The sequence below is a fragment of the Lissotriton helveticus genome, chromosome 2_1, assembly GCF_964261635.1.
Source record: "Lissotriton helveticus chromosome 2_1, aLisHel1.1, whole genome shotgun sequence".
Taxonomy (NCBI): domain Eukaryota; kingdom Metazoa; phylum Chordata; class Amphibia; order Caudata; family Salamandridae; genus Lissotriton; species Lissotriton helveticus.
The window spans coordinates 1,034,518,425-1,034,544,105 of record NC_136059.1 but is presented as its reverse complement, the minus strand read 5'-3'; the positions used below and the strand labels follow the sequence as shown (position 1 = coordinate 1,034,544,105).

Sequence of the window (25,681 nt, the reverse complement as noted above, 5' to 3'; positions counted from 1 at the left end):
GAGTAGAATTACAGGTGACACCTTGCTAAATTCTGAATTTTGTCTAATTTTTAGAAATATACAACTCTCAATGTTGACTCACAGGTGTTATACCTCTTTTCCGCCACAAACTGCAAGGCTGTACAAACTGATAAATAAGAAATATGTATACCATTTAGAAAATTGCAAGATATATGGTGTAAAGAATTGATGTTTTACAATCCTGCCTGTTCCCGAATTATTTTGTTGATGACATTACAAAAGAAACATGCACTTTATTGCACAGTACTTATTGGCCCGATTACCTAATGGAAATTGCAACATTTGGGCATTTTCTCTCTTCCCTTCAAGGGAATCCACAAGCAGAACACACCTTTACAATCCCCTGTATAGGGGATAAAGGATGTAAGTTTGGCATGGATTCCTTTTGTACAAAAAACTTATGAAGGCTTTTGTGTAAACTAAAGGGATCAGCATGGAGAATTTAGATCATAGTCTCAACGTCATCATTCCCTGATTCTCCCTCTCTGCTACTCCCTGACAAGGGAGATCTATGCACTAATTCAATATTATTTTGATAAATTAGGGGATAGCAGTGAATTAGTCCCACTTTGTATAGAAACAGCAAATGCTGCAAAGTGAAAAGAAACATTTGATGCAAAAAAGTGGTTACTTTAAGTTTATGTTTAATTAGGACCTTTCAAGAATAGTAACATACAAAACATTTTTAATGTAGACTTACAAAGTTTTTAATTTACTATACAAATATTATAAGGCTCGTAAAAGGGACATTTTAAACCATTTAAATAATTATTATCATTTTGTTTCTTCTGGGGCTGCTTTTACAAATATTAGACCAGCTACAAAAAAGTCCAAATACATAACATATTACAGTACATGTCAAGCACAAACGTAAATATACAATACTATTCCCACATTTTCTTTCAATTCTATTGAGTACTGAAGAAAACAACAATTTCTGATTGTGTACACACTGTATGCTTTTGCAAACAAATACAGAATGAACTAGAAGGTCGAAGTGAGTTTGTTTTCTTAACCAGGAATGTTTCAAGAATTTTTATCATAATGATGCAAAACTTTCACAACTATGAGCTCAAGCCTTCCCATGCACGAGGGCTTCATAAACAATATAGTATCTTGCATTCATAAGGGGTCATAATATGCTACTATCCTGCAGTATTTTCTAATGATTGCTTATGTGTGTCCTAGATTGTCTGGTTGTTACATTGCTTGCAGTTTTGGATGTCTGATACTAAAATAAACTAAAATAAACATTTTAAGTGTAAATGTTAATGATAGAGCAAATTAAATGATACAATCTTCCATTTGTCTGAAAAAGAATTTAAAAACCTTCAACTGGAGCTGGGGTCGAATCAACTGTGGATGGAAGATTCAATTTCAATTTTAAATTTAAAGATGCTCAAACCACTTTGCCACTAATCTTCCTCACTAGAGGACTGCTCTCACTCTATAGGCGTCACCCTTCTCTCACTCGCCCATATGCCATCATCAGTTGGCACCCTCCAACATGCTACACTTACACTGAACTCCTCCATACACCACACCACCTCCATCCCAATAGATCACACCTCCTTTTCTGACAAAGACATCTCCTAAATTGCCATTTTTAACCAGACCTCCATTCCCTTTACAAATATACAACTTTCACGTGCTCCATTGAATCTCTTGACTAAATGAATGACAACTAACATTCATCAACTTCTATTGTAGGTGCTCCATTATATCCTAAAATATGATCTGCATCAGTTTAGTAGCACACCTTCCATGCAGATTACTCGAAGAAATGGTCAATGTTATGTGGATTGGACAATGATATACTTTTCAGTATGAAAACATAAATCAAAAGTGGTAATAATGTTGACATCACCAGTGGCAAGAGTTCCTTCCTCTATTTTTGTTGAGGTAGGATACTATTCATCTTGCAAGGCTGCTCCCGAGCTCCTCATTGACATGTATGGATACTTTGTTTGAACTTGACGAAATGTAACTGTGCATTTTAAGTTTTGGAATCCATCATTGCCAGATACATTAATACAGTGAAAGTATAATGTAAGGTATTTGTAATATTTGTTCCAAGTCTCCTATTTTACATCACATACATTCTGCCCCGGGGTTATTGTGTCTGACAGTAATGGATTCCAGCTCTTGAAATGTACTGTTTCCAAAAAATGCATTAAAAAATATTCCTAAAAGCTTTTTTGAGTATATGAAGTACTGCTCATGTAGTACTACTTTTCATACTCTTGGATGCCTTTGTGAATGGGCCCCAAAACGTCTAAAATGCAAATAAGATGGGAATATTCACAGAATATTCATACACAATTCATACAAATAGAAAGGAATGTGCCCTCTTTTCCCATTTACTACGACGGGATTGAACATTTTGGGGGCTGATTCAGAAAGAAATTTGTGAATGTATGAAGTAGCAAAGCCTACTCAATTTCTCTCTGACTTACACTGAAACTTGACTCCATGCTGTATAGTAGAAGGGGAAAATGCCTTTCTTTTGAAAGCATATAAGCTATAATCTTGTTTGCAAAACCAGGTAAAACGTTAAAATAATTCAACAAGTTGTATTTAAATTAATGCTTCAATGAGCCGGGCAATAAAAAAATACAAAATTATGGAGCAAATCTAAATGATGCCCCAAAAATGCAAATTATGCAACACAACATTTTGGTGAAATCACTAAATTATGTTTAAAATTATGTAGCAAATGTAATGACCCAGAATCATCTAGAATTGCTTTTTAAACCATAATGGTTTGTGGTCAAGAGTTCTGTACCTATATCTGCCAGAGTGTGGCAATCATGCTGTCATCAATACTACTATCCACACTGAAACGTTGCGTTGTTGTTTACTTCTTAATTCTTGGATCTTAACGGTCTATTTATATTTTTCTATCTGTAATAAAATCTGTAGAACATACTTATAATAGTGAGAAAAATCTACAAAAAAGCATTTGATAATACTGTATGTGTGACAGTCATGTTAGGACCTTATTTTGGGGTGTGCAGGAAGGCAGATGAGGTGGTTCTACACTTGGAAGTACTAATAGCACAGGGTCAGTAATTCTGGAATGCAGAAATACTGCAGTATTCCTTTGTGCCTTGTGTTTCTGTTGTGCCCATCAGTTTCTCTCTTGCACCCACTCTACAGTGGGTCTTATACCATGTATAATCTAATTTCTTTATTCTTTCTTAGGTTATGTTCTGCAGATTTGTAGAGCACATTATCAGCTGGGAGGACATCCTGGCCCTCACCCTTCGTATACCTCTTGCTCTATCGTCTACTTATATCTCTTGCCCTCCATCGCCTTTTTACCTCACCCCTTCCTATCTGTTATTGTCGTTCTTACTCTCCACTCTCCCTTTTTACCCTTCTAACGCTCAGTCATGTTTATTTTATCCTCACTCTCTTCTGTATCTGGGCACACTTCCTCACTCTTCACTGTCTTCTACTAGTCCCTTGTATTTTTCCCCCGTGAACCCCTCTAATCCCACTCCATACCCCTTCTCGCATGCGTACATCCCGGGGGTCTGTAACCCACCTCGCTTCCCGATATAAGAGTTTAAATCGCCTTCACACTCTGCCCATATTTCTGTACCTTGTTTCACGTACTGTGCCCTGAGCATCTTCCTCTGTCCCATGTCCCTGCCCTCCTGTACCCTTATCACCTGGGGGCTATACCCCTCCTCACTGTCAGTCTCCTGTTACCTGCTGCCACTCCTTCCTCTGTATTCACTCCCTGTCCTCTCTTAATGGTTAATGGTTCTCGTAAGGCGCCAACAAACTACGCTTGGATGATTCAAGGTGATTTGCTATAGTGTCATCTATAGTCGGCTGGGAAGTGGAATGAATTACATTTCAATACTATGGGTATGCTTACGTGGATGGTTTGCATTGCTTGCCTGAACCTGAATACCCCATGCACTACAGTGATCCATCCCACGCTCATCACATGTGTCTGTCTTCAGCTTGGGCCGGTGAGCTGCTGCACTTTTCCAAAAGCTGGAAATCTACTCCTAAATATGGAGTAGATTTACCACATCCCAGTAGTACTCCTGGAAATCTATGACAGTTGCAGATTCCCAAGAGTACTGCACTCCCACTTCTGTACTTTGTCTCACAGGCTGTCAAACACCTAGGACAGAATTGATCGCTTACACACAAAAAAAGTGGCGGACAGAATGCTTGAATTATTTTTAAGTACTGGTGATTGCTCTGAGAAACTTCCCATTGTTTTTACTCACTTTGCAACTGCGGTCAGAGACCGACCATATGCAAATCATTCAGCCACCCGCTATAACAAATGGGCCATTAATTCAAATCCAAGGACATATCCCGTGCGATTGAAAACACAAGAAATGCCACACATACTTCAGTCATGTTCAGCCATATCATGGAACCAAAATACGAGTACCTGTGGTGTATCGCTTTACTGGTACTGTGCCCAATCAGATCCCTGGCACCTGGGGCTAATCACAGACAAACTTAGTGGGTGGGCATGCTTTAATTATTCTTAACCGCTGGCACCTGCTCAAAGCAGCATTCCTTTACATCTGTATTTGCTCACTGTGCCATTATGGACAGTGACCAGCCATATGCAAACAACTTTTTCCTCAGTCACAATAAAACGGTCACCAAAGCAATTGTGGTTAAGATTAAATCAAACACGTCCACTTATCACTTGATACTTTTCTGAGAAAATGTAAATTGCCATATAGATGTAATGATTCTATCGTCTCCAAAGGACAAACCCCTTTGTCTACATACCCAGGAAATTTAGAGGTGTGTGTGTGCTCTTTCCCAATCCCACAATGAAGACAGATTTATTTCGTCCAGGGTGGAAATGGCCATGACAAATATTTGTGCATGTGCACACACACACACACATATATGGGTTTGATGGTTTTCCATGCATTTTCCAGGGTAACTGCTAAGGCACTCTTCTATCCAGTCCTCAATCCTTACCTTACGATTTTGTGGAGACGGAAAATACGATAATGCATAATGGTGACTTTTCTGTCTTTGTAGGTGTACTTTCCAATCCTAAATTTACACATGTGACTCAGGGTGCAGCATTTATTATTGTACATGTTGTTTTCACGCACCACCTAACCTCTGAACTTGGCCCTCTGTTTTTTTGATCCACTACTCCCTCTCTCCTTCAGTGCCTCTCAGTCTATGCTCAATGTTTCCTCTATCACCCTCTATGTGCTTTTCTAGATACTCACTATATCCCTTGTGCTTCTGTACTCCACGAAAATCCTTACGCAATGTGTTTCTAAACCTCAGCCTTATCATCTGCCATGCTTCTGTCTGTGCCAAGTGCCAATGGACCCTTCACTCTGCCCAGCACACTTCCGTACCCAATCACTTTCCAGCTGTACTCCCCAGTCCTTTGGACACCTTCTGTGTCCAGTATGTTGTTCTGTACCCCCCACTCTCTGATCCATCTTCCACTGTGCCTGGCTCTCATTCAACGGAGCCCTATCTTTTACTCTGTTCTATATGTTCTTACTTCCATAGTGTGTTTTCAACTGGCTGTATGTGTTAGTGATCTTGTTCATGCCTCAACAGAGAATCTTGCACATGAATGATCTGGTTTAATTTCTAAACCGGACCTGCCTTGTTCATGTGTGAGATCCCTCAGGGTAAGTGGACCCTGAGGGTCTAATTACGACTTTTGGTGGAGCAGTGGCGCCAATCACCACGCCTCTGCTCCGCCAAAGGTTGCTGCCACCCCCGCGCCAGATTACGACCAATTCTGTGGTCTGGCAGGGGGACACCGTGGCGGTCCTGCTGGGGTGCGCCTTTCAGAGTTGGCGGTGCCTTTGAAAGAGGCACTGCAATGGGAACGCCACAAAGGGTTCCTGCACAGCATGGACTCCAACGCCCATGCCGTGCAGGAACCTGAGTGCATACACACAAGTGGGATGTTGTGCCCCCCTGCATGTATCCCCAGGGTGGGGGGCTTTGTTTCAGCACCGCCAGCCTTTACATGGAGGAAAGACCTCCGTGAAACCTCTGTAGGTCCTGAAACTGGTATTATGCATGGCAGTGCTGCAGCGGTACCACGTGCATATTAAATAGCCTCGGACCGCAGCGCCACCACCAGGTAACGGTGGTTCCTTGCCAGAGCTAGAGCTGCAATGAGTGTCTGCCCAAGTCGTAATAGGGTGGTAGGACCGCCACTGCTGCGCCACCATGGATCTGATGGTCCTCGGACCATCAGACTCCTAATTCGGCCATGAATATAGACAGATTATGTGGAATGAAGTTGATGTACTGCTTCAGTGACTGTGGATATTCTGGTGAACACTGTGTTCACTTAGTGTACTGTGTAGTTATGAAGACCAGTGTTTGATAGGAAAGGGCAGCAGATTTGACCACTGCCTCTGCTGATTCTTACCTTATGCCTGACTGCCACTTGTATGCACAGTCATAGTGACAACAATGGCCATGGAGAGTAAATCTGTGTTTGTAACCTTTTGAACTGGAGATGAACATGCAAATGCACTACCTTAGCCTGGCACAATGGCCGGCTCTCTCTTCATGCAAAAGGTAAATCTATGCCCTCCATGGGGCTCCTTGTGAAAAGAGCTTGCACCTTTTACACTAATATTTTTGACTTGCAGTGTATGCTATGATGTGAGAGCCAGATGATCTGATAATTCAAATATGCAAATACCTGATTGTGTGCCTCGTATATAAAACCTTTGTAAGTTAAAAGAGCATTCATTGTTTAAAAAGTAGCACGACAGGCCCATCAATAAAGCCTGTAGCCATTGATTGCACTGTTCAGGCAGCAGCCCTCAAGAGATAAGGAAGCTCATAAGCATGGACCCTGTTACACCGCGGTAGAGACAACAAGGCCATCGAGGGTGGAGCGGTCGAGTTGGGGCAACGCCCTACGTCCCTCTCCTGGAGGATTCCATCCTCCTGCACCCCTGAGAATCTACAATGTTTTAGCTGCACTGAGGCAGTTCCTGAAAGCCATCCAAGATGGACAGTCTTCTGCACAGGCCCAGAGGAGGGGACAACAATAATGAGACCATGCTCAGAGGCAGCACAGAGCCACCATCCATGAGCTGGCAAAAACAGGATCACTGAACAAGCCCCCATTAAATAGCCACTTTATTGGGACATGTCATTCAAATCCTTCTAGCAGAGGGTAAGGTACTCTAACCACCCACCCTTTCCACATCCATTTGAGTTAAATGTTTGACTGCAATGAAATCTGTTTCTTAAAAAAGGACTATCTAGCATGCCCACAAAGTACCCACTTCTTTTGGAACCAGGGTCTAGATAAATGTCAGTGGTAAACTCGTCCAACTACCTGCAAAAGTGCAATATGTCATACTATGAGGCGTTCTGAGACTGCCAACCAACAACCTGGAAATCATAAGGGTAAAAACAACTCTCACAAGTTAGGTAACCTCTGCCTTTGGAGCTTCCTTCAAATGTATGTAGTTAGGATTTGTTCATGGTAAGAACCACCCCATGGGAATTTCTCATATTGCTGCCACATGGCACATCATTGCAATCCTTTCTTTAAATCCTATATGCGCGGTTAGATCACTGCAGTGATTTTCATTGAGTATCACTAATCACAATTGAAGAATGGTGAATATGACATGTAAACAGAGCACAATGCACCAAACAAAAACTTTGTACAGTAATATTGCATCAGCCAGAGGCTGAAATGGTCTGTATCTATTGGGAACAATTGTTCGTGCTATATAAAACTTTATAAGTAAACGTTAAAAACCTTAATTAAATGCACGAAAAGAGTTCCCCTGCTTTTTGATTTAAAACAACTGTTCCTGGACAGTTAATGCTGACTCTAAGGTGCCTCTGCCTGAAAGGTAACGAAAGGGACAGGACCTGATTTTCTGTACTTGGAAGCCAAGGGAGAGACAGACAGCGAAAGAAGAAAACGGTCTTTTGCGCGAGGCTGCCTGCTGCCTGAAAGAAATGTAAATGTGTGCAATTGGTTAATCACTAAATCTAAGGCCTACTTGGGAGCCATTATGTGGCTCTAATTGATGCAGTCATTTGAGGCTTCTTAGTGAGAAAGATTTACTCTTTTTCAGAGGTAATGTAAGAGGGTTATTAGAGGAGTTCTGTAATGCCTCCATAATGGAAATCTATAAAATAAGGTTTGCACTGGGTACAGTCTGATTGTGTATCATTAAACTATGTATTTTGAAAACGGCGATATAGTGTATGTAACTTAATTTTACAATAATGACTTGCAAATTCAGACTGCTTTCATTCACAAGCTGGGATCTCGTAGCACTATCAATACAGATCACTGTTTTCCAGTCCACCAACAAGGATCCAGTTCTCTGACTGCCTGATTACAGACACAGACATCTGTACTGATTGCATTAACCCATTGAGAGTGCATTTCCAACCATTTCACTTGTATTTATTTTTACGTTAAGGTGTGCAGGTTTTATTTTATATCTATTTACCTGACGATGAAAGGCCAATAAAATTGTTGCAGAACATTTTTGAACCTTTTAGCTCTGAAGATTAAAAGGATCTGCCGCTTTTCGACAGGGATAGAAATGAACAGAGTACACGGGCCTTGTGCTTTTGATCTGACGCCATTTTCTATGTATGTTGTATCCGTGTTGCAAACTTGCCACAGCTTAAAAATGTGAAAAGGTAATTAGAGGTGATTAGCCTCTGTGTTTATTTCCTGCTCTAGTGAACACCAACAAAAAACATGCACACAGAAAGATGCTGAGACCTTAGTACATCTTGAACCGTTTTTTCAGAGAAACATCATTACATTTTTAAGAATACAACAGACAAACTACCTACCAGGCCACGTGACCCCAAGCACATCCAAGTGCCATAGTCAATACCTGCTACTCTAGGAACACGATCAGCTACTGGTACGTGTGTCTTTCTCCTTTTCATCTTTACATTATATGTACAGTAAATATACACAGGTTGAAGACAACTTCTTTCGAAGCATACTCCTGTCTTCTTCTGCAGACTTCCGGCAGCACTGGCTGATATGTAGGCTGAATGAGAACAATTGGTGCTTGCAGTAAGTTCCATGCCTTTGTGCCCTGTTAAAGGATAATTGCATCCTGACCTGTAATCTTTCCCGCTATATGCAAACCTGACAAGCTACCAAAGCAGAAAGTCACCTCGTATATTGGTATTAAAAACTGAATGTTTCACCAAAAGTTTAAAAAACAGGTTAAAAAATCCTGGCATGCCCTTGTGCATTTTTTATCTTACTCAATCTATACATTGAAATAATTTAAGAATTTTCATTTTTTCCCCAAAAAATTTACCAAAAACCTTTGAACAAATACAATAGTAAAAAAAAACACCAGCATAAACTTGCTTGTATAGGCAGTGGTTAAGATCACACCTTTCTTTTTCAAACTTGATTGACGTTCCAAGGTGCCCTTTCGAAAGATTTGAAGTTGAAATTCAGAGTCCTGTGAATGTAATGTTAAATCAAACCTACTTGTAACACAAGACAAAATGGCGACCTATTTACCGCCTCTACGGCTTACAGTAGAGAGAAGCCGAAACTTTAGAAAATTCACCTGCTTGCTTATGTACAGTTCATTTTGGAGTGAGCTGATCAATGGAAAATGTGTGTTTAATTGTCAGTCGATGAGTTTGAAGGCTTTTATGTATGAATCACAAAAAGTACTGTACCGCGAAGAAATTCAGGTTGCCTGGTAGGCCTTTCCGGAACCCGGCATGAGTGTAAAAATTCACCCATTTTGGATAAAGCCCTCAGCGGTGTTGAACTGATTCTTTACGAGTTGCCCTTCATTTCGAAGATGACGCTGAATTTGCAAGCCAGCCACTGCCTCAGGGGACAGTAGTACTCATTGTGGAACTGTTCAAATTCTGGGGTTTGGCGGATTTCATGAAGGAAGGAGACATCAATGCCTGATTCTAGTAGTAGTAGAAGCAGTGGGAAGACCACGAGCACCAGCAACAGTGCCACAACGACGAGCCTTGAAAAGCTCCTCACAAAAGCATTCACTTGCATGTTTCCCAACAGAATGTCACAGCTCCAGGTCAGGGCTCTTCTCGCTTCCTTCATCTCTTCTTCTTCGGCGATCAAAAATGCATGTTCGTCTACTTCCAACTCCTCAAAGGAGTCTGTATCATCTCTTGCCAGTTCTCCGCGGGTGGAACTTTCAAATAGCATGTCTATGCCCTCATCAACAGGGGTGGGCAGGAGGCTAGCACTGGGGTTGTAGACCAGTTCTGAAATGGTTAGGGGTTCCTCTGCAATCTTTTCTTCTTCTTCATTTTTAAGGTCTAACATCACCACCGACTCCTTGACTGGAGAATTAGCTGGCACTGGAGCTGAGCTCTCTTCCTGCTGGATAAGCAGAATACCTGAAAATAAAAATACAAGAAAAAGAAATGTTAATATTATCCCAGGAATATTGATTTATGGATGCCTTTCATTGCAATCATTTATAGCAGGGCCTACATGTGTACTGTTTGTACCCCACCTTTTCACAATGGCATGCCATTGTATCCTGGCTATTGACTAGGTTAGTTCTACCGCCAAATCATGGCATTACAAAAAAAAAAGAAAATATTTTTGCACAGTAGAACAATTTCTGCGGGTCTTTTAAAACTTTTAACAGTTTGCCCAATAGGTCATAAAATTAAATTCACCAGAAGTCTTACGTTTTCATCAAAAGGTCTATACATCTAGAGGAACATTGTCAACACCCAGCTCTAGCATTGCCACATGTGAAATGACTATTTTAGGAAATCTGCCTTTTCTGCGTGGTGAACCCAGATATTTCACCTTTTTCTGGACCATATTATTTGCTGGCTATAGAACTCTGTGCCCTTTATACCCTGCTAACCTGGATTAAAGTGCCTGACCTCATCCTCTAAATAGGTTTATACTGGCTTATTCTTGATTGCACACATAACGTGCCTGTATGTCCCTGGCATATGGTTCTGAAATTACACCCAGGTCCTAAATGGAGGACAGTAGCACCTATTGTGTCATCCACTACTGAGGCAGTGCAAACATGCTCTATTACTTACCGGTAATCTTCATTACTCCTGGTCCCGTTGTCCTCGGCCCATTCAGAACTTATGGAGATAATCATCTTCCAGACAGAAAATAAAAACAAGAGGAATGCTGGGATATCCCTACTGCCCCTCCCCCCGGGAGTATAAAGGTAGGATCTACCCAGCAGCCCTCCTGTACAAACAAGCTCAGACAGGAAGGCCGGCCGCCCGGGAGGGAGGGAGGGGCGCATGAATGGGCCGAGGACAACGGGACCAGGAGTAATGAAGATTACCGGTAAGTAATAGAGCATTACCCCCAGGTCCCTTATGTCCTCGGCCCATTCAGAACTTATGGAGAAATACCAAAGCAGAAAAAGCCGGCCTTCCCAACCCAACAGAAGCCAACCCAGGAAACCACACCAAGGCAGCAACCGCAGAAGGGAAAAAGGAAGAACCGGGGAAACCCCAGGCAGAGCCCCCGACAAGAGGGACCCCCACCAGACCAGCAGACACCCAACAAGAGCAAGGGCGCACAGCCAGACGACCAGACCGGCCACCACAGAGGCCAACCAGCCCACCGCAGGAACACCCGACAGCCAATCAGCGACAGGGAGAGCACAGCCCAATCCGCCACAGGCAAGGGGACAACAGCAGAAGAGAGGCCAAACAAAGAGAAAGGCCAAGAATCACCAGGCCAAAAAACCAGAAACGGGCCGAAGAAGACAACCCACGCCCGAACAGGCAGGAGACAAGCGGACCAGAGGAACCAAAGGCCCAACAAGAAGAACAGCGGAAGCCCACCAGAACCCGACCCGGAAGGCAAGACCGAGCCCAAGGCCAGGGAAAGAGAGAAACCCCAGACACCAGGGAACGAAGAGCAAACCCCAGGAAGCCAAGCCACCAGGCCCCGCAAGACGAGGACACAAGGCAAAGGGAACCAGCACCTCCAGGAAACCCGAGCAGGAAGAACCAACAAGGGCAACCAACCAGGACAAAGAGACCCGGAAAAAGAGGAAAGGGAACCGAAGGAACCCCAGGAACCCCAAAACAGAACTCCAGCCAAAGCGGAGGAAACGGGAGCAGGAATCAACAGCCCGAAGAAGGCAAACCTGAACACCAAAGCAGGAGCGCAACCGGACGGGCCAAGGACCCGGAGGACCCAAGACAACAGCAAGGGAACCACGAAGGACACAACAACCACAGCCAAGCCAAGCCAAACCAGAAAAGGGCCAGGCACAAAGACCCCAAACATCCCAAGCAAAGGACCGGGCAGAAACCCAGAGGCCAGAGAGACAGAGGCAAAACCACCCCAGAGGACCTCACAGAAGCAACCGCAGCCAGGGAGGAAAGCACAAGCAAACCACATCCCACAGCCCGGCAAGACCCAATGCAGGGCAAGCACAGGGGACGAACCCCGCACGGCGAAAAGCCGCAACCAAGGAAACAGACAGGAAGCCAAAGCCGAAGCCAAAGCAACCCGCAGAACCAACCCAAAACAAGGGAAGGACAAAGAGGGCAAGACCCCAACAGAGCACAGGCCCGGGAGCCAACAGCCCCGCCGAAGCCCCAACGAACCCCAGAAGAGGCAAGAAGGGCAAACAAGAAGGCAACAGCGTGACGGCCAGAAACAAGCACCAGACCGGAACACACCACACCCACAAGCAACCGGAACCCCACGACACAGGGACCAGCCACCCCACAGGCAGACAGGGCACCCGCAAAGAAGCGCCAAGCCACCCATGAAACCCCCAGAAGAGACACCACCAGGCAGCCCAGGACCGCAGAAAGAGCACAACCAGGCAACCCAGAGCAGGAGGCACAAACAGAAGGCAGACCAGCCCAGAACAGGAGCCAACAGGGAGGAATCCCAAGGCAACAGGCCACCACAGAAAGCCACGGCCGAAAGCCAAGCAGAAGTAAACGCAGTCCACAGCAACCACCGCAGCGCGCCACCCACACGGCCAAGCAACGGGGAGACGCGCAGAGCGACCCGGAAGAAACGGGGAGGCGGAGCCCCCGCCCCAAAGGGCCGAGAAACCGGAACACCGGCCAGGAGGAAGCCATGCCGCCCAGCAAGCCCTACAGGCCGGGAGGCAGACCCAGCAGACAACCAGCGAGCCAAAAACCCACAGGCCCAGGAGAGGCAACAACAACGGCCACCCCGCACCATCACCAGAAGAGGCAGGGAAGAAAACCAAAGGAAGAAGCCAAGCGCACCCCGCAGCTCCAGGACGCCAGGCAGAAACCCACCAGGCCAGACCAAGCCACCGAGCAGATAGCGGAGCGCGGGAACAACACACCAACCCCGAGAACAGGAGGCAAGACAGGACCAAGCAGCCGCCAGGAGGCCCCAGGCAGACAGCCCAGCAGACACAGGAGGGGACGCCAGGAAACAGCCAGCAAAGGGAAGGCCACAGCACCAGAAGGACCAAGCAGGCCCCCACTACGCACCCCGCCCGACAACAGGCACAGGCGGGGAGGAGCAGAACAGCCGGACCCAAGGCAGCAAAGCTACCCAAGCAGAGGCAGAGGGTAGAGAGCACCCCAAAGAACCAACGGCACCCACGAGAGGAACCAGGCGCAGCCAAGGCAAAGGAGGGACAGGACCAGGAACCCGGAAGGGAAGAACCAGGATCCCCAAGCAGGGCAGCGGCCACAACAGCCAGCCCGCAGAGGAGGCACGACCACCGAGGAAGAACAGGACGGCAGGCCAACCCGAACGAGGGGAGCCCACAGGACCCACCGCACAGCGGCCCAAGAAGTAGGAACAACGACCCAGCACCAGACGGGGCAGAGAGCCGGAGCAGAAGGCAACCCAAACAGGCCGCCGAAGCATAAAAAGAAGAGACACCGGCACCAGAGCACCAGAGGGCAAGGCGCAAACCAGCAGGCAGGGAAACCCCAACCACACAGGGAACCCACAAGCAAGCAAAGGCAGGAGCAGCAAAAAGAACCAGCCACCACAGAGGCGACCGGAACCCAAGCCAGAAACAGAAAGGGCAAACACCCCCAGAGGCGCCAAGAGCAGGGGAACCCTCGAAGAAGAGAACCAAGGGAACAGACCCACGGAACGTCCACCACAGGAGAACCGGGATCAGCCGAAGGGAGCGCGGACCCCCGAAACAGCAGCAGCAGGAAACCCCAAAAGGGAAGGTAGCACAGAGCCCACAAGCAAGCCCCGACACCAAACAGAGGCGAAAAACCGCCAGAGCGGAGGCCAACCAGACGCCGCACAGGGGACCGGAGGACCGACAGAGGGCAAAGCGCCAACCAACACAGCGAAAGGAAGCGCCAGCCAAGGCAACCCAGGAGGCGGACGAGCAGCAACACGGCAGCGAGGAGCCCACGACAAGGAGAAAGGCACCCACACCCAGCCGCAGCGGAACAGGCAGCAAGGATAACAAGGAAAGTACCCCGCACAGCTTCTCACACAGACCCCCGCACAACAAGTGCACAGGAAGGTCAAAGGAAACCCCACACCCAGAAGGGAAGAGGATCACAGAGCCACCAGACCCAGAACAAAACAGGGGCCAAAAAACAGCCCAACCAGCCACCACGGCAGGCAGCAGCGAACACACCCCTCCAGACCCGGGCCCAGGAAATCACCCCAGAAACCGAGACCCAAAGCCCAGCGCCCCACCAAGAAGCGTGGCGAGTCGAAGGGAGGCACGAACAAAGGGCGGCAGCACCAAAGACGGCAGAGGCAGCCAACAGAACACAACCACTCCCAGACTCCGAGGAACCCCCGCCAAGTCGGAAGGAACCCCGAGAAAGGAGAACCGTCGAGCACCGGAGGAAGAGCACCCCCGCCGAGACCAGAACCTGGACCACCCACCGCCAAGTCGTCCGACCAATCCGAAAGGGCACGACAGGCAGATCGGCAGGGACAGAGCAGCCCCACCATAGAGGTAGGTAGCCCCCCCCCACAAAAGTGAGGCAGTACAAAGCAATCCACTGAACAGTGCGCACCCTGGACAGAAAGCCACAGGCCAACCTCACACCGACGTCGGGAGCAGAGAGTGGCAACACACAGGAAACCCCGCCAACACGACAAACTCAAGACGGGGGTAAAACCAGTACAATGACAACAGCAAAGTACAGGATGTGGAACCAACAAGGACTCGGGACACCAGCCCCAAAGCCGGCAGCATGTGCAGGAATGTGACATGCACAGGCACCACAAGCAAACTGCCGAGAAAAACGCCGCATCACCAGGCAGGACACAGCATTGGTAGGTATGAGACATCCGAGGCATCTTGCATAGGCACCCCAAGAAAAAACTCCTGAGAAACGCCGTCTCCACAGGCAGGACTCCGCAGTGGCATCCACGAGACATCCGAGGCAGGAGAGCAAAACCTGCAAGGAGACAGACACAAAGCCAGCAGCGCAGCATTGCAGAAACAGAGCAACCGGCAAGACACGCTGCAGCCGCCTGACAAAACTCGGCTGCAGCGGTGAACAGGAAACCACACTCGGACAGGGGGAGCAAAAAAAAACACCGCAAAGCGGGACTCACCCGGAGCGGGGGCCCGAGCAGCTCCAGAAAGGCCCCCACACCAACAGCCGGATCCGGGAATGAAACACCAGCGCAGCGCGTCTCCCACCCGGCCAGGCTCGGGGAGACGCGCACAGCGACCCGGAAGGAACCGGGAGGCGGCGCACCAGCCGCAAAGGGCCGGAAACCCGGAAGAACGGCTGCAAAGAAGTCAATACCCCCCAGCAAGCCCGGCAGGCCGGGGGGGAGACACAACAGGAACCACACCCCTGCCCGAGAAGCCAGGCAGCCGGGCAGGAGGAGCCAGACGAGCACTGCACGCCACTCAAGCCCAGCAGGAGCCGGTGCAGCCTCGATCATCAATCACAGCATCCAACAGCCATTCTGTCGAAGACAGAAAAAAAGAACAGGAGGGCTGCTGGGTAGATCCTACCTTTATACTCCCGGGGGGAGGGGCAGTAGGGATATCCCAGCATTCCTCTTGTTTTTATTTTCTGTCTGGAAGATGATTATCTCCATAAGTTCTGAATGGGCCGAGGACATAAGGGACCTGGGGGTAATGGCTACAGGCTTACCCTGTGTAGTCAGGTTGCTGCAGGGAAAAAACTGAAGTCTGACCTGTCAAAATAACACTTTTCGACAAGTACAGACAACCCTTTCAGATATTATTAAGTGTATGTATGCCTTGCAGCTCACGAGGTAGGCTTTATAGTATTTAAAAGTGGGACAGGAAGAAAAATATAATTACCACAGCACTATAGTCACAAGGACTAAAGGCTATTTTCACACAGTACAGTTAAATTGCTAACACTGTATTTCGAGAATGGGACCAGCTAGAAAAATAATTAAACAACTATTTTAATAATTATTAAAGATCCAACTCAATGGTGAAGTCAGATTTTTATATATATATATTTAAGAAAATTAACTTTTAAAAAGTTACCTTTTCCCTCCCTGAAGTTCCTGGAGACTAATTTGCATTAGCTCTTAACTACTCCTAACCTGTGCTCAGCCTGGTAAGAGGTGTGAAATTCCACCCCAGAGCATGAAATAGGCTGAGCTGGATGTTCCGAGATAACTCCTCTGAGCTCAAAAGACCAAGCAAGATAGGGGCTTGAGGGCATTCTGCTAACACCATAGTGTCAAATCTTGCCTGACAGGTCTTTTAAGCCACATGTAATACTTTGGTGCACTTGAAAAGGAGAGAACAGAATGCCAGGACAATTCCTGCCAACCACTGTCTGATTGCTGAAGCACCCTGTCTTTGTCCTACCAGACATCTGAATCTGATTTTGTTTTGGGGACACTGCCTGCTTCAAACTGGATTTTAATGTTAGCTGTGGGAGTAAACTAGTGCTTACGGTGCTGACGGCTCAACACAACCATTAGTGCCCAAATTTAGGGGTCGATTAGTATAGCGGACGGACTTGAGTCCGTCCGCGACCCCAGAGTAGGAGGGAACGTCCGCATGGGCTGCGGCGTTCCCTCCGTGCAGATTAGGATGTGACCGCCAGGGTGGCGGTCACATCCTTCTATCTTTAACATTGCGGCGGGTGCAGCTTCAAGCTGCACCCACCGCAATGTTAAAAATGCATGCATCGCATTTGCATGCACAAACGGCAGGCACCGCGCGGTGCCTGCTGCTTTCTTCATGCAAATGCAGGGGGGTACCATAGGCAGCCCCCATGTGCACCCCCCACCCCCCTTCACCCAGGGGTCCCGCAACGGGCCCCCGAAGTGAAGGTCCGTATGCTTTTCCACGGCCGAAAAGCCGCCGCGGAAAAGCATACATTTTACACCATCCTAATATGGCTGGCGGTGTCTGATAGACACCGCCAGCCATGTTAAAGCTTTTTTGCCGCGGTCGGAAGGCGACCGCGGCGGAAAAGCTGCGGACGGAATGCCAGACCCACCAGCCATCCTAATATGGCGGTGGGTCTTTCCAGGCTCCGCGGCCGTTTTCCCGCATCCTCCAGGCCGGCGGTGGCTTCCGCCGGCCCGGAGGATGCTGGAAAACCGCAATCATAATAGGCCCCCTAGTGTGGCCGGAGACATTTTAACCATTTTGAAAATCCATTAGTGCATGGCATTTTGGGCCTGTTTGCAGTGTGGCAAATAGGAACTACTAAAAAGTTGGGTAGGATTGCCCCTGACAACTTGTATCTCATTGGTTAGGGAGTGCCCAGGACTACCCCTCACTCACTAGCTGGGGTCAGACATATATAAGGCACGAGGACCGAACTTGCTGTCTGTGACCTAAGTGGCACTCTGAAAGACAAAAAGGTGGCCACCAAGGGCCAATGGACTGACCTCCTGTGTGACTACAGGGACAAAAAAGGTGCATGAGGCATTTTCTCTACTATTCTCAGCTGACTAGTGGCAACTGAATCTTGGAAGAGGGTTTGCTGGTGGCCTTTGCCTAGCATCCTGAAATCAGTAGGTAATTTCTATCAATGCAAAATTGTATTTTAATTCACTTTGTTTTCCTGATCACTGCGCAATTTGTAACATTTGATACTTTTTAATTACATGACCTTTTGAACGGGTTTTTGTGCACCGGTGCAGTATCTCAGGACCTCGGATCTAACTACATTTTTCTCGTCTTCCATATGGCTTTTTCATTTCTTTTGCTATAGAAACCCAATCCCAGGCTACAACTGTAGCTTTACGTTTTTGAACAAAAAAATGTAAAACTGCAAAGTGAACCTCACATCACTAAGTGAAGCCTCATGCATAACTAAAAACAAAGCAACAAAAAACCATAGCAATTCCACAGTGCCTCCCTGGATCTCAATGGTAATTGACGTGACCACGGCAGTTAAACAATAATCAAGATATCAGTGACGGACACATGAACAGCAGCCAAACATACGTTCTTGGTATGTACATATTGTGTACTTAAAGTTCCTAGGTACCAATATTTTAAATGGCTGTGAATTGTCTGAATTACTGACACACTGTGAATGCGGAGAACAAATAACGCTGCTCTGAAAGACGCATTTCGGTTTAATAAAATTAAATGAGCACCTGTACGTATTATGGATTCTTTGAAGAAAATGTCAATAAACCTCTATATCTAATTTAATAAAGAAAATTAAATATTTATTTGTGAAGCCCTCGAATCATGATCTTAATCACGTGGAGGAAAGAAATAAGGTGTTTCTAAAGTGGCACCCCGAGGGAGTGCCAGGTAGGGCACCCAGACTGATGCACTTCTGTAGTCGCCTTGCTGCCTGCGGTGGCTTATCGTAATGGCTGACAGTTATAAATAGTTAACAACCTCGTGTGCAAGGAGGAGTCCAAATGCCTTTGTGCACTGCCTGGGGTGGTTTTTAACCTTCAAGTCTCGTTAGTCACGGGGTGTAGCATCTCGTGTATCCAGCCCCCTATGCTGTCCTCTGTTTTTGGGCACCATGCCAGTGGAGGCCTACCTGCGACAGAGGCGCTGGCAACCCCACTGCATGCACCCTTGACAGTGTAGATTGAGAAATTGGTAGCCCACTTTATTTGTGAAGCGCTCACCCTTGTGCATTAGCCAACCTGGTAGCTGCTACGGTCTATTATGAGGATACAGAACTATGCCAAACAGTCGCCAACCCAAGGACATTGAGATTTGGATGGATTTTCACCACTCGAAGCAAAATCCTCTAAAGATCAAGGGGCTCATTTTGGAGATTTTGGCGTAGGGCAGCACTGCGAGGCATGTTGCTGCGTTGCCCTATTCCAAAATGAAATGGCAGGAATGCACCATATTTAAACAATACGGTGCATTTCTGTCCTTTATCCCTGCGCTGGCGCCGTTTCAGCAGCCTAGCACTAAGGGTGCCCCCACTGCATGCAGGATTGTTTTTGTGAAGGAAGGGGCAACTTCCTGCAAAAAACAATTCCAAGAGACATGTTCCTCTTTCTATGTATGCTGCATTATATAGAAGACATAGAAAGAGGAAAAACAAGGAGAAATAATCATATTCCTCCTCATTGCACCTCACCTCGGGAAGATTTCGCACTTCTCCAGTTTTACATGATTGTGTAAATCTGTGGCAGCGTCAAATTCCATAGGTGTTGCGTTGGGAAGCCCACGGCAATGTACCACAGAAGGCCTTCTGACTGCAGAGTAAGGCGAAGCGGCGATTTACGCTGCACTGCATTGTCTTACCCATGATTTATGAGGCCACTCAAAGCCATGCAGGGTGGCTTTGTTTTGCTTCATAAATCGGATTGACAGCCTTGCTTCACTCATGTACCACCTTACGTGGTGGAAAAGTGGAGCAGGGCTATCGTAAATAGGCCCCCAAAATCCTACTCATGGCCTCGCCACAGAACTAAATCCCAATGGAGTCATAGTTTGACCCACTTAATAGACTTGACTGCAAACCTATGATATCCAATGCATGAAATCCCGTGGTTTCTCAATATGTGCAAAGATCAATCAGAATAGGTTCTTAAGAGGATAAGGACATAAACCAATCCCAAATCAAATTCTTATAAAAGGATGTGTCTTGGGATGACAAACAAGGTGTCGCTGAGATTGCCACTAGAAGAACCATGTATGCACAAGACCTGGTTAGTCAGTCTAATATTTTGTCTAACCGTTTCAAGAATGTTGCAGGAAAAAAAAGGGATACTTTCTCCTGCATGCAGGTCCTGACTCCAGAACAGTCATTTCCATTTCATTTGGGTCAATTCTATTCCATTCACATTCTAGCCAGTCGCTGAGACGGCAGTTATGTCTACTCAGTGATCTAACTCAGAGGGCCCATAAACACGCTCTGCTGACCCCCATCCAACTAGACCATCTACAGAACCCGCGCTTTTTGGGTGGCCAGAATGATAGAGGGAGGGCCTAACTCCATGACCCTCCACACCCACTCCTAGGCTCAAGACAGCCTCTTCAAACGCGGCACGGTCAAGCCTCACTCATTGGCATGATCAAGAGTAGGCATAGTAAAGTACCTTTCATGGCTTGTACTATTGCCTACTGTGAGAATCAAACAGTGCAAGTCTGTTGTGGGAAAAATCTACTGCAGTTTTGCTTTAATTTTGGAAAGTATTTGAGCACCCTGTTTTTTCCTGATGCTTAATTCCGACGGTTAATATGCCCCTAAGCAATCCCATTTACTGCTGAAAGGGGAGCTGAGGCACAAAACAAACTTTATTGATACCGTTTTCTTATATCACATGCTTTCATGTTCTACTCCCAGCAGCATTTTGAAGTAGCACAAGGTAGCACTAAGCACTGCATAGGTTACAAAATGATAAAATACTGAATCCATACAAAAATACAACATTACACACTAAATGAACTGTCAACAAAATCTCATCTAACCCACAGCACGGGATGAATGACGGTACGACGTGGGCCATTACCACGCGTACCGTTACAACGCGTGTTTTACAACGCAAGTCGTTACCACGACTTGCGCTGTAGGGTGCGGACTTAGGAATAGTTTAATTTACTATTCCAACACAAGTCCCCGTGGATAGTAGGGAAGGTGTTGGAATAGTAAATTAACTATTCCTTGTCCTTGAGCGCTCTCCAGCGCAAGTCGTGGTTACGACTTGCGTTGTAAGAGACGCGTCGTAATGGTAGCGCGGGGTAACATTCACGTCGTAAAGGATGATCCCCCACAGCTCGCCTTAAAAACATGACCAACAGATCACACTCACCCGAGTTAGGTATGAAAGTTGCAAAACTTCACACAGCCCTCCATCGCTCCCAAAGAGCACCTTCCATGTGGCAAATAAACATAATGCAGGAAACACCCATGAGCATGACAAAAAGTCACAAGACTATCCCTTCTCCTGCCACCTTCAATCACATCCTCGCATGTGGAAAGCCACAACATACACATGGCAGTATGCAAACCGAGCCCCCTGAGAGCACCTTGAGGTCAGGAAATGTGGGATGCTGCACTGTGGAGACAGTAGAACACTAGAATCTCTGTTCTTCATGACTAAATGAACCAATTAAAAGCCAACGGTTGTCCCTCTGTAAATGAAAGAAAACTGTGTCTCAGTATTTCCACAACGCATGATATCACCCTATTTTTAGTAAAAGACCAGTTCTGCATGATGTAAGACAATATGTACTACCTTGACATTGAACAGGTGGACAGCAACTGGGCTACTGACTTTCATCATGCTCTTAAATGTTTAGTCTAAGAGCTTGATGCTTGCGGTGGAGCTGCACTGCACACACAACCAGGAATCACAACCACATCACTTTTCAGTAGCAAAATGCACTATGACTGGGACCCCTTCAGAATGTGACGAGGGACACCAGAGACTCCCATATCTCAGAGATAGCCATAAGGTTTACACTGAATGTGGCCCACTTGTGCCACAGGGCTGCAAGGGCCTGCGCTATGCCTGCGTTACTTGTGCATGCGCTTGCACCAGTTGGGTCTGGCGCAAAGAAATGGCCAGTATGTGGAGGGGCTCTCATTAGTGCTGTTCAGTGCACATCCGCAATCCAGTTTAAGAAAAGGTGCTAAGCACTACTCATTTGGGCATTAGTGCAAGTCGACTTGTGCAGCAATGCTTTCACTTATCCACGTGGTTAGTGAATGCGCTGCTGCATGATGCCTTCGAAGGCCATGGATGAAGCAGACATGACGACAGAGCTTCATGTTCTTAATTGTATGAAATGCCACGAACAGCAACGTAATCTGTCGTAGATTTTTGAAAATGTGTACTTTAGTCTTAAGAAACGAAACTTTGTTGAGTCAATTTTACCTAACTTAATAGTTCACTGCTCTCTGAACTACAGTTTACCTGATAGCATTTGTAAATTGCTTATATAAGGTTCTAACATATTAGTGGTACATTCCAGTCAGCATGGAATAAAACATCATTTCAAAGGCTCTTACTGTTGCTGAATTTCCTCTCAGACACTCTTTACTTTGAAGACCGTGACCTACTTTATAGAGGAATGCTGATGTTTTATTCAGAAGGCCCTCGAACAATGCGTCGTTATTTTAAGGTAGAGTTAGGGATCAGAAATGAAAACCGAGTATTACAAAAGAGAATATTAAGCATATTCGGGGCCTCGCGTCTTCCCAGAAGTCCCCTGCTGCCACAATGCACGCGCTTCCCTAGAGGGCAGGAAGTACCCGTGAGGTCCCACCGCATGGCATTCTGGGAAAGAAAGACTGTCCCTCTTGAAATACCTTGATGTTTAGCTTTTAACTCCAGCCATGAGGCATAGTAGCCTTCCTTTATAAACCTGTAGGTATTCTGAGAATCATAAGCAGAGGGAGAATTTATATGTTTCCAATAAATAGCACATTTGCCGTATTATTCAGGGAACGGGTTCAGGAGAAATAAATTGTCAAAATTCACGGGTGTCCAATTTCTACTGTTTGGGGCGTGAAGGGTAGATGCTGACTACTAATACAATAAAATGTAAGAATGAATGACGCTTTTTTAATGCTTCTAGTCTACTTTATGTACCATTTATGTACCATATCTAAAAACACACTAACATAAGTACTTGTCAGTCTGAATGAAGCATTTTAAACTGTATATGGAAGCCTCATATGCCATATAATTATTCATACCAGCAGAAGATGCGTGCTACTGCCTGGTACTACACAATCCTGTCTCTTTCCTTCATCGAGAAATTCAAACACAATGAGTACTGAAAGGCTGCACACCCACAAGCTAACTGTCAACCTGGCAAAGTTAAAATAAATGCACAATCGGTCAAATGGCAAACTGGGCAAACGTCCAGATACACTCTCTAAGACTAACTATGGCAACACCAAGTAAACCCAACTTCACCAGCACCTCTTGCCGTCACCCTCGGTCCAAGCCTCAGCAAGCGGACGCACACTTCGTGGTCAGAGTGGTTCACCATGCACAGACGAATGTTCTTCCTGGTCTGAATCTTCACTAGGCACTTCATAGTGTTGGCGCTTTATTGTTCCACTGCCTTTCCGAGCTGCTGATATCGCTCAGTGACTGCGCGGCTTCGGGCGCAGTCATTGTATCTAGTTATATAAAGGGCACAGGCAAATTCCCTTGAATGACTCAATAATTAGCCTTCAAACACAGCCAACACAAGCATGGCATCAACAACAGAAGAAGGGGTCACTGTCATGTCCTTCCAAAAATAGCATCCTGCCCCCTATTTATATCAGTCACATAATCCCCAGCATCCTTTCACGCTAGGCTTTCTCCAATTAAACAGGCTTTAAGCTGGAAAAGAATCGGATCAAGGGATCTAAGCGTGGAAAGACCCACTGCAATCAAAAGAGGTATAAAAGCAGACAGACCTCAGCACAACGCAGCTGTGTGGAGTGACTCACCACAGAGAGGGCTTCAACACATGCAAGTGTATTCGGTTCAGTACTGTAGCTATCATAGGGCAAAGGTTGGAGCACCCGTAATATGTGCATAAATGTTCAAAATTAGCACAAAAATAAGAATAAAATGGGTGCATCCCTGTAAGGACCCGAAGGATTGCCTAATCATGTGCGCAGCAGCAAAGTGGTGAGAAAAAAACAAAAGAAAAAGTGTTGATTTGGGAGTAAATTGAGAGGTGATATCACAAACTAGATTTACAGCAATCACCTTACTTCCTGTCCACGAAGGGTTGCTCAATAATCAAACAGAGAATGTCTGAATCTTAAGCAAGATACGTATTTAAATAACGGGTGTCAAATATAGATCCGTGAGTTCCGAATCCATGCTAGATGTTCGGAACTTCTAACTAACTTCAGTAAAAAAGAATAATTTATATTAATTGTGCATATAATTATGTCATATGGGCCTTTTCTGACTTCTTTATCGTCGTCATTTTGTCTGGCTTGCCTGACATTTCTTTTTGGCTGTTCCTGGACAGGATGGTTTACTAGCGCTAAGATGTTTCTGCAGGTGGGAGTTTGTATTTAATGATTAATACGTTAAATGAAATCAAATGTACATACATTCAAAATATGGCATGGACTCAGCCCTCTTGGGTCTATGGTGGACATCTCTGCATCACATGAAAGTATTATTAATGCTTATATAGTTCGAATCTAGTCAAGAACGACACAGTGTTGTACATTGAGGCATTAGGGTGCAAGAACGCGTCATTACAACTCATGGTCCTTGAAATGGAGCCAGCACGATGACCTCGCGAGTTCGATGCATCCTGCTTACAAATGGGGCAATCTGATGGGCAAGAGTTTGAATCCCAGGAAAGTAGACTCAGCCTTCCATCCTTCTGACGTGGGTAAATTAAGTACCATATATTAAAAATAATAATATCTGTCATTTATAGCACTCACAAACAGCAGAAGTGCTATATAAGAAACACTTTATTGCTATAATTGGACGACTTGCCATGGTATTTTACAGGTTTGGTTTGATTCTGAAATGGTGGTCATGTAGCAAGTGAACTTAGCTTGAGTTTTGTTGTTGTAGTCTACTCAAAATAAATCTTTGTGAAATGTATTTCCACAAGCAGCGGTCCGTGCAGGTAAACACGGTGGGGTGGGGCAGGGGGATGTCAAAAGAAAAGGAATTATTTATTTATTTACTTTTCCCTATTCGTCGTCTGTCGACTCCCTCCCCCTCCTGCCCCGCCACACCGCCCCACCGTGCTTACCTGCACTGATCGTCACTTATTTCCACATAGACACACAAGAGATTCTCTAGCTATCTCTGGTATCTAAATATATACAAAATGTAAAACAAAAATGTTTCAAATGCTGTGTAAATGGGAACCAATTTGAATTTGGAGGCTAAAAGTTAAGTTGGTATCCATAGCTTGATTTGTAGGAGCAGGACATCTACAGGAAACATAATCAACTATGGATGATCGATTACCTCAATTGAAGAGCTGGTATGCACTGACAAAAAGAGAGCATTACTAACTGAAACAGTCGTCTCTATAGGAAGAAATACCAATGATAATATTAAGTATTTAATGTTGAAAAGAAAGATAACAAAAATATGTCTTATTCATATGTAATATGTCATAGCCAAATTTCAATTATGTTATTCAAAACTGGAAGTGGAATCAAAGTGGCAGGTACCAGTGGCGGCTGGTCAACTTTAAAATTGGTAGGGCGTAATCACTGGATCTTTTTCCATTGAGCGAGCCTGGCTTTTTCTTAGGGGTTTCAGAGGGGTTTCACT

General features: G+C 45.8%; 1 protein-coding gene across 1 annotated transcript in view; it reads right to left on the bottom strand.

Moving 5' to 3' along the window:
* Positions 1–648: 648 nt before the first annotated feature.
* Positions 649–25,681, bottom strand: part of FRMD3 (FERM domain containing 3) — a 669,011-nt gene continuing 643,978 nt past the window's right edge. The window contains exon 14 of the mRNA XM_078675836.1: positions 649–10,419. Coding sequence (XP_078531962.1) covers positions 9,824–10,419 — 596 coding nt within the window. The 3' untranslated portion in view covers positions 649–9,823. The remainder of the gene's footprint in view (positions 10,420–25,681) is intronic.